The sequence below is a fragment of the Topomyia yanbarensis genome, chromosome 2 (assembly GCF_030247195.1).
Source record: "Topomyia yanbarensis strain Yona2022 chromosome 2, ASM3024719v1, whole genome shotgun sequence".
In the NCBI taxonomy this organism is placed as follows: domain Eukaryota; kingdom Metazoa; phylum Arthropoda; class Insecta; order Diptera; family Culicidae; genus Topomyia; species Topomyia yanbarensis.
The window spans coordinates 197,287,156-197,304,811 of NC_080671.1; the positions used below are offsets into that span (position 1 = coordinate 197,287,156).

The 17,656-nt window shown below is 38.2% G+C and overlaps 1 protein-coding gene across 11 annotated transcripts in view; it reads left to right on the forward strand.

Annotated features, from left to right (window-relative positions):
* Positions 1–11,370, forward strand: part of LOC131682581 (myb-like protein AA) — a 79,598-nt gene extending 68,228 nt beyond the window's left edge. For 9 of the 11 annotated variants that reach the window (XM_058964171.1, XM_058964178.1, XM_058964174.1 and 6 more), the window contains 4 exons: positions 2,262–2,315; positions 2,374–2,692; positions 2,808–2,822; positions 3,388–11,370. In XM_058964171.1, coding sequence (XP_058820154.1) covers positions 2,262–2,315; positions 2,374–2,692; positions 2,808–2,822; positions 3,388–3,512 — 513 coding nt within the window. In that variant the 3' untranslated portion in view covers positions 3,513–11,370. The remainder of the gene's footprint in view (positions 1–2,261; positions 2,316–2,373; positions 2,693–2,807; positions 2,823–3,387) is intronic. The other 2 variants (XM_058964176.1, XM_058964182.1) reach the window with 1 other exon arrangement.
* Positions 11,371–17,656: the final 6,286 nt, after the last annotated feature.

The following is a 17,656-nucleotide window of genomic DNA, read 5'->3' on the forward strand; positions in this document are numbered from 1 at the left end:
TCTTTTTACGAACCAAGTTCGTAAAAAAAGTTTGAGTACGTAAGTACATTACGAAGTTGTATTGTAGCGGTTATTAATAAAGCTAGGGTATTTTCGGAAGTGGGTTGACGAGTGCATTACGGAAATTGATCCAAGATGGCAATTCCGATCCAAGATCTAAGATGGCAATTCCGGTTTCGAAGTCTCTATAACAAGTCCCAACAATGCTGGTATTCTCGGAATGAGGTTGACGAGTAGATGACAGCAATCGATGTATGAAACCATTTAAAATCCAAGATGGCGACTTCTGGTTTAGATAATTTCTTTATAACCTAAACTACATATATGGGTATATATGGAATAGAGTGGACAAGTACATGACGGCAATCGATGTCTAAAGCCATTTTGCAATTCAAGATGGTGACCTCCATAGTCACTATAATCTCAAAATTATGAGTATTTTTGAAATGGGGTTTACGAGTACATGACGGGAATCGATGTCCAGAAATCTAAAGTGGCGACCTCCGGCTTAGATAAAGTCTATAACCTCAACACTATGGGTGTGTTTGGAATAGGGTTGACGAATATGGAAATCGATATCTGAAGCCATCTTGAAATTCAAGATGGCGACTTTCGGTTTAGATAAAATCTATACCTCAACAATATGGGCATTTTGTGAATATGGTTGGGATGCACATGACGGAAATGGATTTTGAAAACCAAAATGGTGACTTCCGTTTCAGATACACTACCGGTTAAAAGTTGAAGTTCCCTTGCTTTTTTTTTTTGAATTTTACATAATTGATTGGGTTTCTCAGTAGAACATGTCAAAAACGTGCTTCTTGAGTATATTACGTTGCTACACGCTACCGGTAAGAGTGTAGGAGGGGGTTTGACGCCTTTGAGTGACGCGTAGACAAACTTGTTATGAAGGTTGTATTCTTTCGATGCGTCGAGTACATAATACGCGGAACATCTTAGTGCTGCGAGAGCTCACTCCAAAAATTATACTCCAAATTGTTTTTTTTATTTTTCTTTATTAAAGGTAAGTAGAAAGATTTTTATTTTGAAAATCGTAATTGTCGAAAAAAATATCTATTCAAATTAACCTAATTCGAAGATTATCATCTCATTATTGAAAAGCAAAAAAATGTAGAGAAATGGGTCGAAAAATAATTATAAATAATAATAATTGATAATAATAAATGAAGAAAACGATAGCTTTTTGAATATTGCATCAACATTGTATGCTGACCTTAAACTTTTAACTGGTAGTGTAAAGTTACTATAACCTAAATTATATAGGTATTTTCGGAATGGACTAGATGATGGAAATTCACCTCTGAATCCATTTTGAAACCCAAGATGCAACTTTCGGTTTAGATAAGCTCAACAATTTTTCGGGTATTTTCGAAATGGGGTCGACAAGTAGATATGGAAATCGAGGTCTGAAGCCAGGATGGCAACTTCCGGTTCAAATAAAGTTTCTATAACCTGAAAAATATGGGTATTTTCGGAATGGAGTTGATGAGTAGATGACGGAAATCGATATCTGAAGCCATCTTGAAATCCAAGAAGGCGACTTCCGGTTTAGATCTCTATAACCTTAATAATATGGGAATTTTTGAAAGGCCTTGAAGAGTACATAACGGAAATCGATTTCTAAAGCCATTTTGAAATTCAATATTGCAACTTCCGGTTTAGATAAATTCTCTATAACCTCAACAATATGGGTGCTTTCGAAATGTGGTTGACGAGTACCTGATGGAAAACGATGTCTGAAGCTATTTTGAAATCCAAGATGACGAACTCGGGTTTTGATAAATTTTCTATAATCTCAACAACAATGATGGAACAATGATTGAGTAGATATAGATAGTGATTAGTGATGATATGGGTATAAACAATTTTGCTCAACTGGAAGTTTCTATCTTGGTGTGAAGCCGTCTGTGAAATGCTATACAATCGAACTTCCGTTTTACATTACGAAATATCATCTAACAGAGTGCATTTCAAAATCCTGTGATTGACTAGCGGGTATGATTCGAACCAGAATTTTCCAGTTTTTTCTCATTTTACCTCGACACTGATCTCCGCGTATTATATTCGTCTTTGAATATTAATATAATGATCTCGTAGTTTCGTGTAACATAAACTATTGCATCATCATGCTTTCATTAAAAGTAGAGTTCTATGCTTTTTGGTATTACTGGAGTTTCTCTTATATACGAGCTAGCAAAAATGTTTGCTTAACACTTTTATTTATCCATCACATTCTGCAGGGAGACAACTCATTACCACCGGACTTTACAGCAAACCAGCTGGTATTTGGAACGGTAAGCTAGTCTACTTATTCGATGAGTGTTTTAGTTGATTTTCATTATTCCAAACTAGTTTGAGGACCCTTACCTGACGCTGAACAACGATCTCAATCTTCGAACGGAACCAACACGCCAACAACAACAGCAGCAACAGCAGCATCAACAGCAGCAGCAACAGCAGCATCAGCAGCAACAACAACAGTCCCAGCAGTCATCGCCACAACAATCACCGCATCTTAACTCAGTCAACTGTGGTTCGCTTCCGAACAGTGTCAACCACCAAAACTCCTACAGTCACAATCACAACGGAAGCAACGAACCGCTGCTCAGTTTGCAAACGGCTCCACAAATTCAAACGACTCCCACCACGATACCAGAGATTGTGTTTACAGGTAAGCGGCTGCAATATGTTTTGATAAAAATGTGTGATCTTGTTTAGTTTATCATTCACATATTTGAGCGGTCCATGCTGTTGTGACTAACTTCCATTCTCTCATTTTTTTACAGATTTCTCGACAAGAGGTGAGTAATCCATTTTTTCACATTATCATGATTCGATCAAATATTTCATTTCGTTATTGGATATTTGAGGGACGATCGGTGAGCCAAAATTGAATGTTTGGTTGGAGCATTTATTTCAAAAGAGTACAAAACATACGCGATTGAAAGTCTAATAATAAATGTAATGTAATTTTTTCCTTGAATTTTCGATTATTTTACATTGACCATTTTACCTTACCTAAATGTTAATTACATTACCACTACTCCTTCGAAGCACATTGTTCGATTGGAATACACTGCCTATGATAGCTAGTCAGTTTCATGTATATATACAATCGCATAGAACATTGGAAAAATATGCGATTGTGGGCAACCCACGATGTCTACTAATGACTATGTTGACAGAATATCTATAGCATTTCGTCCTGCTGCAAAAAAATGAATGAATGTGTCAAAAAACAAACTTATGAGATCCTCACTATCGACAGCTTATATCTGAAACTGATCGGGCAAAACTCTTTTCTGCCAACCTATTTTCCCAAAGTGAAAGTGAGCCACTATTCAATACCTGTACCTTTTTCCTCAGCAGATGACTTTGAAGCTGATCTTGGCCTTGGGCAGATGGATTTTCAGAGTTTTCAGATGCTATCCGACACCGGTACGATGATCGATCCGATGGACGAAGACAGCTTTCGGCGAGAGCTTCAGTGAGACAACGTTAATGTTGGTCCCAGAACGGATGAGACGACGACACGGTTACAAGCTTTTGTTACTTTGCTTTAAGTTAAGGTTTTACATTTGCGTTATGTAAAAGAAACATTAGAAGGAAGAATTACATAGACAGACAGCTTTCTTCTTGAAAAGGGAAAGCAACGCTTCCCCAAAAGAGATGGTTCATTTTAAAACGAGTCATGCTTTTAAGACGTAGGGAACCCCGATATCACGAGACTATTAATGTGCAGTACTACTAAAAGTGGTTAGTGTGTTTTAAGATTTTAACGTAAGAATGGACAGCTACTTGAGATAAAAGAGACCTAGATAAGTTTATCGATAGCGGCAGGGCAAAGGTGAATAGTTTAGACAATATTTTGCATGTGTGACACACAGGATTAGGTAGGTCGTTCAGAAGTGTAGGGTGGTGAGAATGCGCCGTGCGCGTGAGACAGGTATCCAACATTGGTACATTTCATAGACAAAGAAGCACAAATCAAGTCCGTATACTGTTTACCTAATTTTGGCGCAAATTTTTTAGTTCTGTGTTATTCAGTTTGTATTCTTTTCTAATATCATTGATTGATATTGCATGTTTTATGTTAGCTAATTTTATACATGACCATTGGAAGCAGGATTTTTATTTTGTTAAAAATATACGTGCAATCACGTAGAACTGGTCTGGTATGCTAGTTTAAACGAAGAGACGGAATAATACTTAACATTATTTAGAAAAAAAAAACATCGTTTAGGAACCAACATTCAGAACGACTGAGAGGATTTTTTACGCATGAGTCTCAATCTTTTACATAACAAACTACTGAAGGTATGATAAAACTGTATTTAGATAGAGATGTATGCGAAATAAATTTCATGTGAGCCTTTACGGAACGAAATCGAAACGAATGCTACAGACAACGGAGTGACAATTGCAAAAAGTGTAATTTTATTGAGAAAAAACTAGATGAAAAGATAAATATCGTAACATATCAAATCCATCTTTCCCATACAACAGAAAAAAAATCCAATAAACCGGTCCTCCCCAAAAATTTTAAACGAACATAGTAAAACATAAATTTCAATATAGCAGTTTAAATAACGATCATTTTTCCACGATATTGCTCTCTTTATCTCCAAAAATCGCATTTTTCTACCTAACCGAGCAGTCACTGATTGTGCATAATTCTAACACTATTATTCTACTAGAGTACGAGCTACATACTATTCAACCATCTCTATCTTTCCAATCTATCATAATTCGTTCTAAATTTTTCATCGAATCAATTAAACAAAAACCAAGATGAATGTTCACCGTCAAACGAGAAACGTGCTCTGAAAAAAATCACAACCGTGATATGTATTTATTTGCGTTACTAAAATAATCACAGATCAGTGTACTTCGAACTTTATTCTAAATGCTGAGCAATGGAGAATGTTCACAAAAGATGGAAGAGGAAGCACCACAGTTATTGTTGAAATTGAAAACTCGATATAATACTTTGTTTAAAGAAAAAAAGGAAAAAACGACCTAGAGTAAATGTTAAAACTAAGACCAACAAAGATGTATAAAATATGAATAAGTTGAAACCTTGTTTTTCTTTTCGTTTGCACTTGTTGCAATTTTTGCTTGAAGTGGCCCTTTGGTTTGTTTCTTTTTTATTGAATTGTATCGTATCAATTTTCTAATTTGAGCCCAGTCCGAATGTAGTTTCCTTCGAACTTGAGGATTTTTTGTTTCTTCTAATTTATTTGACACGGCTCAATGCGTTAGCACAACTGAGCCGTTGATCCTTCGTGTTTTTACAAGACGTAAAACAAAATAAAACTAAGTTACTAAGTGTTTTTCTTGGCGGTGATGAATTAGTTGCGTTATCCTCTGCAACTTGGGGTCCGTCCGTCTGTTTTCTCTTGTGTTGTCGTTCTCGTACATATCGTCATCAGTACTGCTTTCATGCTGTTCATTGTCGGAGGTTGTAATTTGCTTCTTGTTATTACTGGTCGCTGTAGCCAGCGAACTGGAGGATGTTGTGCAATGGATCCACAAGAACACTCGATATCGCCAGGTGCAGAGACTGATTGTTGGGTGAAATGTTGCGCCAAAAAGCATTTTTAAGTTTTGCCTCAAGGTACGTGAAAAACAACCGAAAGCAGAAACTGTGATAGGATTTTCGATTGGTTGACACCGGTGTAGTGGAGTGCACTGGAACTGCATCATTTTTGCACTTTCTAGCAGAAGTGCAGAAAACTGGGTATGTTCTATTGACACTTCTGCTAGAAAATGCAGAATCAGTGCACTCCACTTCACCGGTGCACATCAATCGAAAATTCCATGAGTGTACTCGCATCTTTTCTTTTTTTAACCCTATTTTCAGCGTGCGCAACTTATACACATGTTTTCTATCTACACTCACCGTCGGTAGTTTGCACTTTCTATTTGGTTCTTCAGCAGTATTGTCCAGGATTCGTGGTCGCAGAGGATAAACGATCTTCTAAGGTTTTTTAGATAGTTCTCTTCATATGGCAGTGTGCTTTACTCTATTGGAGGGTTTTTTTGAGTGCAAAGTAGGCACGGAATCCTGTCAGAATGGGTATTTCAATTTCGTTTCTTGTGTCTTTGTGGGCCTGTGTCCAGTGACGCATATTATCACTTAAATGTGGCCGCTGTAAGTTGATTTCCTCGGAGCGATCCGTAATGCTGCTTCTGATCTGAAAGATCCCGATATGCTGATTACATAGAGGTTCCTATTCTCAACACAGTGGTTTCTTGTATCACTCCACAGCTTTACTGAAGACACCACCTTTTCTAGCAGAAGAGCAGGCCACTAGACGTATTTCATTCCCACTACTGCTAGAAAGTGCAAAACCAGTGCAATCCACTGCTCCGGTGTTTTTCAATGAAAAACGACACAAGTTTTTGAAAAGTTCATTCCCGTCTTTACTTCTAGGGGGAATAATTAGCATAATTATCACCATTTTTCTTGTTTATGACGATTGAGAGATTTATTTCGAACGAATAGCAAGCCCATTTGATTTTGCTGCCCTAAAAGGGAATACAAACCACTTTCGAACGAATCTCGGATTCGTCGTAAACAAAAATGTATAGTGTATATTTTCGGAAAATGTTTCTATTATGTTATAAAACTTCTTCGAAAATACTTAACTTCCAAAGTCGACGGAATCGAAATTATTTGATGTTGATTGTAATAAACTGTTCTTGAACATTATTATCAGCATTCTTGACTTTACAAAATCTAATTACCCCATTCAAACCATCACTCAAATGTACATTATAAATAGCCACTTCTTCACTTTTTTATTTTTTTTTCGCAGCAGTGGAAGGAAACGGGATGTCGGTGTCCGGAGGAAATCCACCCCCGCGGATCTCTCCGTCGCAGTAGGCTAGATTCGTCATCCGGACTACCGAGTAGATCTGGACAAAGTTGCGAGTCAAATGGCTCAGGTACGAAACTTTGAATCCGACACTACCACGAGCTATCAGTGAAGAGTGCGACCACACTGCAAATTCCCATATAAACGAAATGAAAAATTCTCAAAGGGGGGAGTAAGGAAAAATTTCAAAATCAAATTTGTATTTTGGATGCCAAATGACTTTAAAATGCATGAAACGTTGAGATTTGATGTAATCTCAAAAAAATTTTTTTTTGACGAAAACTGACTTTTTTGACTTTGGTATATTTTTGCCTTTCTCACATAGAAAGGTTATGCAATCGCTCTAAAAATCTTCAACCTAATCTCGGCTTTTTGGCTTGTATAGGCTTAGGTAGGAGTATGCAGTAAGAGGTTGCTACTTTAAAATTATAACTAGTTTAAAATTTCTTAACGGATCTTCCTCCTTGATTCGCCGCTGGCTTCAAGCGATGTTTCAGTGTCGACACATAGTATCTCAATCGTGGCTGTCGATCCATTGTATGTACTATGTGCAAATCGTACTAAATATGTAATATACATTTCCACCATTGTATTGTACATAATGAGCCATAGAGTCGTAGTTTGGAAAATGAGAAAGGCACAATTGCACCACTAGGTGGATTTTTTAAATGAATCTTTTTTGGGATGATTATTGCATTGGCTCGTAGAGATGTGCCATGGGTTTAAGGGGATGTTCTGCTTTACAAGATCGAAAAGATCGAGTATTTTTGTTGCTTGCATAAATAAATAAACCATCTTAAAAATTTACGAATCCAATTCAAAGTATTGTTGATTGCTCCTGTCCTGTTTTAGCTTAATGTAGAGGATATATTTACGTTATTCGTACTTCTTGCTGCCTATCAACAGCTCAGTTAAACCTAGCAGATTCTTGGCTTCGATTGCAATTACCGCCTTTGTTCTAACCATGTGAGTTCAGCAGCATATTTTCACCACTACGTAGTTGATAGGAAATTACAAATTCTCACAATTTTAAATATTTTCGTGCAAAACTAAACTATTCGCTAGTGTCTTTTATTCCTTTCTTTACAAGTTTTTGCGTTACCTGTCAATTCGATCGATCCCTTGATCGGTCACAGAGTGTTGCAAATGTCTTTGACGCAGAGGCATAGCGAAATTAGCACGAACGAATGTTGTAGAACACAGTCGTGATTCGTTGGTTGGGCCATAGCCTATGTCCAACTAACGAATTGAATTCGCTAGTTGGACCGACTGACAAATGTCAAAAACTCTCCAAAGAAGACATTAGTAGTGTAAAAGATTGTTAGATAGATTGTCAAAGTCAATTTGACATGAGACATGAGACGTTCAGATGCTTTTTAGTTGGACAATGGTCCAACTAGCGGAGATCCAACTAAAAAGCGGTCCAGTTAAAAAGTGTCCAACCAGCGAATCAGGGCTGTAGTAGGTGTGTAGCAAACGAAAAGTTACTATACTCTCCCCCCAGTATTTCGCGGTCATTGATCCGAGATACTCACAATCGCACCAACGTCTAACACTGCGAGTTTTATTGTTGGTCTCTGCAATATTCCGCTAGCTGTTTGCATCATAGCCCTACGAACCTGCCCATCCTTGGACCGGATGGCGTCGGTAGTTCGTCCTTTCGTACAATAGTTTCTAGGAAGTGTCTTGTCCACCAACACGATCATGTCTCCCACTTCTATGGGCTTCGCCGGACAAAAACATTTGGTTCGCCGCGTTAACGTTGGCAGATAATCTAGCGCAGCAGCTATCCAGCGTTTCCAGAACCTGCTTTCGTAGACCTGCGACATCTTCCATGTGTGCTTCTGAGCGTAGCTACTGTCTTCGAATGTCTGACGACCCGAGTAGGAAATGGTTCGGGGTTAGCAGTGATGATAGCTCATCGTCTAGTGGCAATTCAGTTACCGGTCCAGAATTGATATTTAATTCGATTTCTGCCAACATGTTTCTTAGTAGTTCATCGGTAGGCGTGCGTGTGAGTTGTGCTTCAAGGCCTTCTTCACTGACCGAACAAGGCGTTCCCATGCGCCACCAAAGTGCGGAGAAGCTGGCGGGATGAATGACTATTTCGTATCCGTTGTAGTGAAATGTTCCATCAGCTTGTTCTGGTTTATCTGCTGTTGTGCCTGTTTCAATTCACGGCTCACCAACAAAACACGATCGCTAAATATCTCCAAGGGGGAACCTCTCATGGCTATGAAATTTCTGGTGGCCAGGATGCTTGAATCTGTTGTGAGGGTGTGCGCAACTTTGAGGCGTATTGATCGAACAGTGAGACAAGTAATCAACACACCCCAACGTTTGTCGGTGCGTCTGCCAACTGCCACGTGCATCGGCCCAAAATAACCAATGCCAATGTATGAGAATGACGGGCTTTCGACCGCATGGGTAGTAAAGCAGATATTTCAGGGACGGCTGGTTTAGCCCTGCGGGTTTTGCAGAGCTGGCATCTCGTACGCACACGATTATGTGTCGAACAAAGCTTAGGAATATAGAACCGACGTTTGATTTCATTGAGCGTCGTTTGGTGGTTCATGTGACATCGGGCGTTTCGTACACTCTTCTACAAATTCGCAAGCATCTATGCGTCCTTTCATCTGCACTAACCTATCTACCTCAAGAATTGGGTTAAGCTTGTACAGTGAAATATTTTTGGGCAGCACGTTCTTCCATGGCAATGGATTAGATTTCCTTAGATGTTGAATCTCTCTGGCAAACTCGGAAACTTGAACGAACTTTAGTATACTGTATCGATTTTGTTGGCTATTTTCGGCAAATTTGAGACTAAGTGAAACAAAAGCAATTTAGTATAGTCAGCTCCGCTTCTTTTAGCTCCTCTTGGGACAGTGGACCGTTTTCAACAGGCTGTTCGGCGATTTTCTTGCGTATATTAGCTGGAGATCGTTTTACAAAGGCCACAAGACGTAGCCACCGTTTCCAACTGGAAAATGTCTCCCACCTGAATATCGTACGTTCTTCGAAGTGATGAAGTACTCGTTTTACTTCTATAGCATCACCAAATTTGGATATATTATTAGGCTAACGAAATTTGGGGCCCCACAGGAATTCCAATCCACGACATGTAGGGACAACGACTTGTAGAAACCAGGTGCGGTAGCTTTTGCCATTCTGTAGCGACGTTCAATTTTGATGGGATCCAGTTCCATTCATGTGGCTCCGTCAACTCTAACATCTCACTGACTCATACGGCTACAAACTGCCTATATTTTCGGTAATCAGAGTTTAGCCAACAAAGAACATCTCGTGCATCCGTCCTGAAGGATCGTTGCGTAGGTTTTAATTTGTGCGACTCCACGATGCTGTTCGCCAAGTGGGCTCCGACTACTGCTGCCTGCAGTTCCAGTCTGGCTATTGACTCAAATCGCAGTGGAGCTACTTTTGTTTTTGTCCCGACTAGTGCACATTACACGATGCCAGCTTCTTCGAAATGTAGATGACATACCGCAACAAGTCCATTCTCATCTGGTAACATCTGGGCACACTAACCATCTCTACTCGCGGAAGAACTTGCACACAGGTCAGTAATTTCTCCCGTTCTTCACTGTTAATTGGCACGTCCAAATTCACACCGCTACACCATATTTCCTGCAGTGATATCTTCAGCAATATCAAGAAGTTTGCCAGACATCTTAAAGGATCATCATTAGTGTGCTTAACATCTGCCTCTTTGTCGGAACAATATGACCGTTAGTAGTTCAGCGTTAATCCTTGGGGATACTTTGAAAGTGAATGAATCAGTAACAGTATACCACCACAAGCCAAGAACTTTTTCTGTCCCCATCTCGTTCAGCAGACTCATACTTTTCACACCTGGGGCCCTATTCTCACAGTCACGTCACATAGTGACTAGAAGGAAATTTCCTTCTAGTCACTAGGTGACGTGACTGTGAGAATATGCCCCCTGGTGTCGCTTCCAACTACCGCAGTGCTTGGTTTCAGTTTGACAGCCAGTTTCGTATATCGAAGCCAGCCTCAGCACGAACGAAATGAACCTCTTTCGCTAACTTTGTCGCCTCTTCTTCCGTTTCCACATTAGTGAGCATATCATCGACGTAATGTTCCTTCACTATCGCTTCAGCTGCTCATGGAAATCGGTCCTGGAATCGTTGTGCATTATGGTCCACATAGGGTCCATTCATAAGTTACGTAACGCAAAAATTACCTGAAATTGACTCCTCCCTCCCCCACGTAACAAATTGTCACAAATTTATCTATCCTCCCTCCCCTATTACGTAACAAATTCTTTATTTTTTTTCTTCGGTCAAAACATGTTACGTAACGTTCTAGCTTACTCCTCCTCCCCCATTTGTCACAATATGTCACAAATTGTCGAGCCCCCTCCCCCTAAACGCGTTACGTAATTTATGAATGGTCCCATATTGACATACACAACGATTTTGGATTTCTGCCCCAACAATTACATGTTTGATTTCTCTTCAAATTAATGGAATAAACGGTTTGTTTTATTACTGACCAGCCTTTCAAGTACCTACCATGAAGGTGGCCAACATCGTCCTGTTCATAATACATTGATAGGATATAACCGTCTGGTTGATAACAGGTGAGAGTTGCGTTTGGTCTTGAAGAATATGATCAAACCTATCAATGTTCGAAATTTCTGTCGCTTTACCGAAATCCTTTGAAATCCATTATTCAATGTTGTGATCTGGTTTAAGCGATTACATAATGTTCTACTTGTAGAGGTTTTACAATAGATTTATCAAGATACAAGAATTGTTTAAGTGTTAAACATTTTTGGAACGTGTCCAGTGAATGGTGTAATAATTACGCTAATTTGAAGCTCTTTTTATCCTCATTGTTATTTATTTACATTATCATGCATTCTTTTATACGTAAGTATTATAGGATATTTTTTTTTGTATTTGTGTTGAATCCTGTTGGACAAAGGCTCACGTCGTCTATGATTTAAATCGTTTTCATGTTTTCAGTTTACTGTGAAAAGTGCGATATTAATGTAAGTATGTATGTATATCTATAGTGCATATTTTTTTAGAAGAGCATATACAATTAGGGCATTAGTTTCAACCATCGACAGTACCTTTTCGAATGCGATTAAAATTCAACAATGATATGCTGTGGAAACATGAAAAGCGGAGGAAAAACGAGAACATACCAAAATATATAAATCGCACAAGTTTATTCCAGCTTGCGCCTTACGTCTCTGTAAGTGTACCTTTTGTATAGACTTATTTAAAAAAAAAACGAAAAAGAAGATTAAGCGATATTTATAAATGATTGAACTAAAATTGAATGTAAATATTTAAACAAAAACAACACTAGAGTAAATATGTAACCACGTTTGCCACAATTTCCCTTTACATGGAATCTTGTTACTGGAAGCATTTAAAGAAAATGCCCTTTGGTTAACAAAAACTCGCTATGGCATCCAGACTTTAAAATTTGTTAATGTTTTCAAATGTGTATTAGAATAGGCTAATAAAGTAAATAATGTGAATGAAATGTCGAGGCGCCCCAAAAGTTACCGCAGGTAAAAATGCTTTTTCCTCCTCTCCGGAACAAGAGAAAATAGTAACAAAATTATTCGGAGGAACCAATCTGTAAAAGTCGACGGTCGGTATTCGTATGTGTGTGATGTCAATTATGGGTACATGATCGCTGTGGATAACCTACGACAGGAAAAGCGCTAAATTCGACAAATATCGCATATACTCCCGCTTATAAATGCGGAACGCATCACTTATTCTGAGATCCCAATCAGTGATCTAAGTTATTGAGTTTGTCATAACAAATACTTCAATGCTAACCAGTCACAAAGAACTGCGTTATTCTATGAGGGCTTGGAAAAAAATAATAATTGAAATACCCAGTATATGGGCAAGATCTACCAGAGTTTTATGGTGTACAACTAATACACCCCGTATAAGAGCGTACTGTACGTCCTAAGTTATCTGAGTTATCAGTTCCTAATTTCTAAAATTTGAGCAATTCCTAAGCTTGCATTTCTTATTGATCTATGATATGCACACGGAAATCCTCTCGTTGTTACGTAACTAAAGCACCAAGAACATTGATTAAAAATTCAGAATAAGTGTAGACGATCCCGAAAAAGCGTTACCATGTATGAAAGAGCACAAGTCATGCGAGACTTCAAATTCCGCATGTTTCCTTCAGTAACAACCAATCCAGAAACTTTTGTCATCTCAACTGTACTCTCAATAATAATCGTACCAATGACCACACATTAAAGATCCAATCCTGACTTATGCATAGACTTTATGTAACAGCAGATAAAATCTGAAGCAGTTTTCTCTGAGATGAAAATCAAAATCGCAAAATATATTAAAAACGAACCAAACAAAGTCTAATATTCATTTTGGGCCGAAAATCAAGAGTATCTGTTACCGTATTTATATTCACAATCTCAAGTTATTGGATTCCTGGGGTCTCCTGCGACTGGATGTCTGAGGTCTCCTGTGGCTAGATCGCCCCTTTTTTGCAAAAAAGTAACATTCCCATAGCTAACACTCCGGAACATAGCGCAACAAGTTTAGCGAAATCGCCTTAAGACAACAGGTTGCCTGAATGTATATAATCTTCCAATTTCCGTTGGTTTATCCCATTTATGCCCATGTTGTTTATAAACAACAACGTTTTTGAATAGCTATAACTATGACTATTTCCTTTCATTTGAGCATTAGCAGTTACAAGTATCAGCTCTAGAACTGAAGTTATTGGGGATTATTCCGAACAGTCACTTTAGGTGAGGTGACACTCTTTCTCACTCGCGCGATCACTGAAGCCACGCAAGGTGGGACGAGTCACTCACATGACTCTCTGTCACGCTATTCTGGTGTGTCACCGCATTCTGTTAGTCGTTTCAGGTGACAGCGAAGTGAAGAAAAAAATGAGGGATGACGATGGTAAAAATAAACATTAAATACGGAATAGTTGTCCGTTTAAATTTTGATTAACTGGTATTCGTCGTATTTGTTACTTTTTCAAGCAATTGCATAATATATTACAACTATTCGTAGTACTGTTGCTGATTTAAAAAAATAAAATGATACGGAAAAGCTGACTAATAAGTTTGTATTTGTAAAAACCACTGGCAGCATTATCAAAAGGCGGCATACATTATTAAAAGGTATAAAGTTAAACAAGCTTATTGTGTATTACGACGGTTTGATTTTTCAAACGAATGCGGTTCGATCGAATCCGACTCGTGTCGTTATATTGAGAATGCAAATCACATTCGTTCGAAAAGTGATCCGTCGTAATGCAGAATAAGCTTAATACTAATGTTATGACTAATCTACTCTACCATGAAGTTCTTTCCCGGATAACAGGTTTCGTAGGTACTGTTTCATTGGACACAGAAACTCGGAAATAGATTTTTCTGCGTTCTTAAGTATATTTAAATCTTATTTCATTCATAGTTCCATGTACACTAAGTTGATATGATAACTGCACATTTAAAGGTATCATTCATTCAACGCCGAATCAGTGCTTTTTTGCTTTTTTACTAATGTGGTCGTTAGCCTGACATTGCGGATGATTTCTTCGACGATAGTTTGATCTCATCTAGCTTAAATTCTATTTGGTAGAGTGATTGAACACGGGGTGCCATTGCAAGGTTTTACTGCGTGAGAATTCTATTGATTTGGGATCTGTTTTTCCAACGAAAAAACACCGTTTGGTCTGTTATGGTGAACGACAGACTAGATTTTTTTTGGTGAGACCGGAAACATAATAATGTCCTATTTTCATCAATTGAGAGTAAAGAACCACTCTAATCTAGGTCGTGATGTCTGATTCTGGGCTCGTTTAATTTATCCTTATTGAAAACAAATTTTAAATTTAGTAGAAATAGCAATTATTTTTATTAGATAAGGTAAATGTTCCTAAGTCATAATTTATGCTGATAATGATGTGGTACTACTACCTATTGCACTAGGTCCATCAACCATAATCCTTATAGGTACAATGGACAGTGGTTGAGAACGAAAATTTAAAAAAATGCATTTTCCGCAAAAGCTTTTCATTCAAATTTTTCATCTTAAGAAGAATTTTTATACACGATTTGGATTTTATTTTATTGTTTCATTCCAGCAAAAACATCAAACTCGATACATTTAGCATGTGTGCCTGCAAACTTAAACATTTTTTTTTATTAAATGATGGCTGCTAAGCTGTTTTTGTGAGTGAATGGAGAACTGTGCGTTTAGTTATGTAAGCTATGCAACCTAGGCTCAATGGAACTATCTAAGTCAGTTTTGGATCACATGTATTTGGAGGAACATCAGATGTTGTTTCAAGCTGTCCTCAACCCGTATTCGGCAGTTTTCACTCCGTTGTCTGACGTATTCTTGGTGGTTACATCATTAGCATTTCTGCATTAGAATCGGCGGACAACCTGTTTGTTGATTATAGGATAAGGGAATATCTTTAACCCTAGAACGTTGCACTGGGGTACAAATGTACCTCACGTCATCTTAGGAGCCGTATGAAGACGAGAATTCGGCATTTATCGACCTGGGACCCCAACCATAATTCAATTTAGAGTTCCTAGGAAGAGTAGAAAAAAGGTGGTATAGCCAGTTTGCTTATAATCTTCGTGGAAACATCCCAGTCAAAAAGGGCAAGTTGCTGGCTAGCGGGGGGCTATTTGCCAACTCGGATGCGCTAATTGTCCTACAATTTGCTGGCAATTAGGGGGATATTTTATATGCAACATTTGGGCGATTTGCCGCCGTCATTTTTTTGCCGCTCTACCCGCCCTTAAGTCGCCCAGGGAACGCGCCATTTAATCGCCCTTAATTGCCTGATATGAAAATTAAAAATAATAATTATTTTCGGATTCACTATCTACTCACATAAATTTATCGGTACACTAGGTAATCACCACCAGACTATAGGAAGAATCGATGGTGAAATTCGTATTGCACACCAAAACTTACCACAATCTGACTTTCATTTAGACTCAGAGATCTTGTTCCACTATACTTACACACGATTCCACAATTTTCCACATTCGTTGGCTAAATTAAGTACACGAAACAAACAAAATTCATGCGAGAACATGCCAATTGTTAAAAAACAATTTTAAGCTTAAGCCAAACATGAACCGCCATGTTTGAAAAACGCGAAAAACAACTAAGTCCATTTCAGCCGCCAGTAAATTTGTCTAAGTATTTAAATTGCCTTTAAATCGCATTCGCAAATTGCATTTGTTCCTAGGGGCAATTAGCACAGGCGAGTTGAGTCAAACGTCAAACTTTTTAAATCGCCTGACCATGTTCGTCCGCATTTTTTTCGATCGGGATGTGTCAATGTTGGCGTGGGGTAGACCTGTGCGCCGCCGCGCAACGCCGCCGCCACCGGTAAATTTTAACAAACGTCGACGCCGAAAGGTAGACCGGCGGCGCGCCGCCGACGCTTTTTTCCCACGCCGACAATTCGCGAACTCGAAAATCGTTGACTCATAATTTTAACCACAAATCTAGAAACATTGTGTATGGTCAGAATATACGACGTTAACTGATTCATGATTTATCACTTATTGATGTTTATTTGGTATTAGTGGTTGTGAATTAGATCACAAAATTAACAAAGTCTTGATATTTTCTTGCAAATCATTACACGACACTCGGAATACAATTCATGGATCCATTCTTGCTTCGTCAACTGGCTATGATTGCGAGCATATAAGTTACAATTCACCATTCGTGCGCGTGGAAATGTCCACAAATTAAAAAAAAAAACACTTCCACTTTCAAGATATAGGTAATGAAATTTACGATAATGTGCCTGATCTTAATATTTACACGTAATCAATTTCACTGGAACTCAGTGTATTATTCATCGATTTTTTAACCGATTCATGATTCCTAGCATGCTAGACACGATTCACCAATTTCAAGGAACTCAGACTATTATTCATGGGTTATTCGCTCTGCTCTTTGGTTTTGAAGTTTCTATGTGAGCTATTGTGTACAAACGTTAGCAACCAGTCTCATAGGCGCGAACATTAGATACAAGGAAACTACCAGGACCTGTAACCCTGTTATTCTTTTGTTAAGATTCAGTGCAATGTTCGGAATTAAATGAAACTGCGCTAAGCATCAAAAATACATTACTTAACCACAATTCAAGTCCGTGAAATAATTAAGAAAACTATAAGACACGTGACTCTGTGTAAAAAATCCGACGATAAACTCAAGAAGAAAATTTACGAAAATCATTGCACATCATTCAATTCTTGACTTTTTTAGTCATTAAAGTTAATACAAATCAATGTATCATCAAGTTATGAACTAGAATCATAAAAATATTAAACATATTCAGACACAACCACCTACTAAACATTTGGGTATAATGCTATCATTTTTTGCGTGAACTAATTTTTTGAAAACACAAAAATTATTTTCAATGCGAGGTTTACTTATCATTGATTGAATCGTGACCTATTTTAAATGTTTTTTCTCGAAGAATAGTTGGACAGAATGATCTTGACTTTTCGCGACGCTGGTGCACTGATGTGGCGATGCAGAGGGTAAGATTTCTGGTCTCATAAATTATTCATCGTGTGATCTAGCCCCACTCAGGAAAGATTTTCAGTGTCAGTTGCATCAGCCCGGTATCACAGACAAAAAAGACGTAACACGAGATGAATTTTCATTACTCGTAGAAAAAACGGTCGTTTTAAATTACAA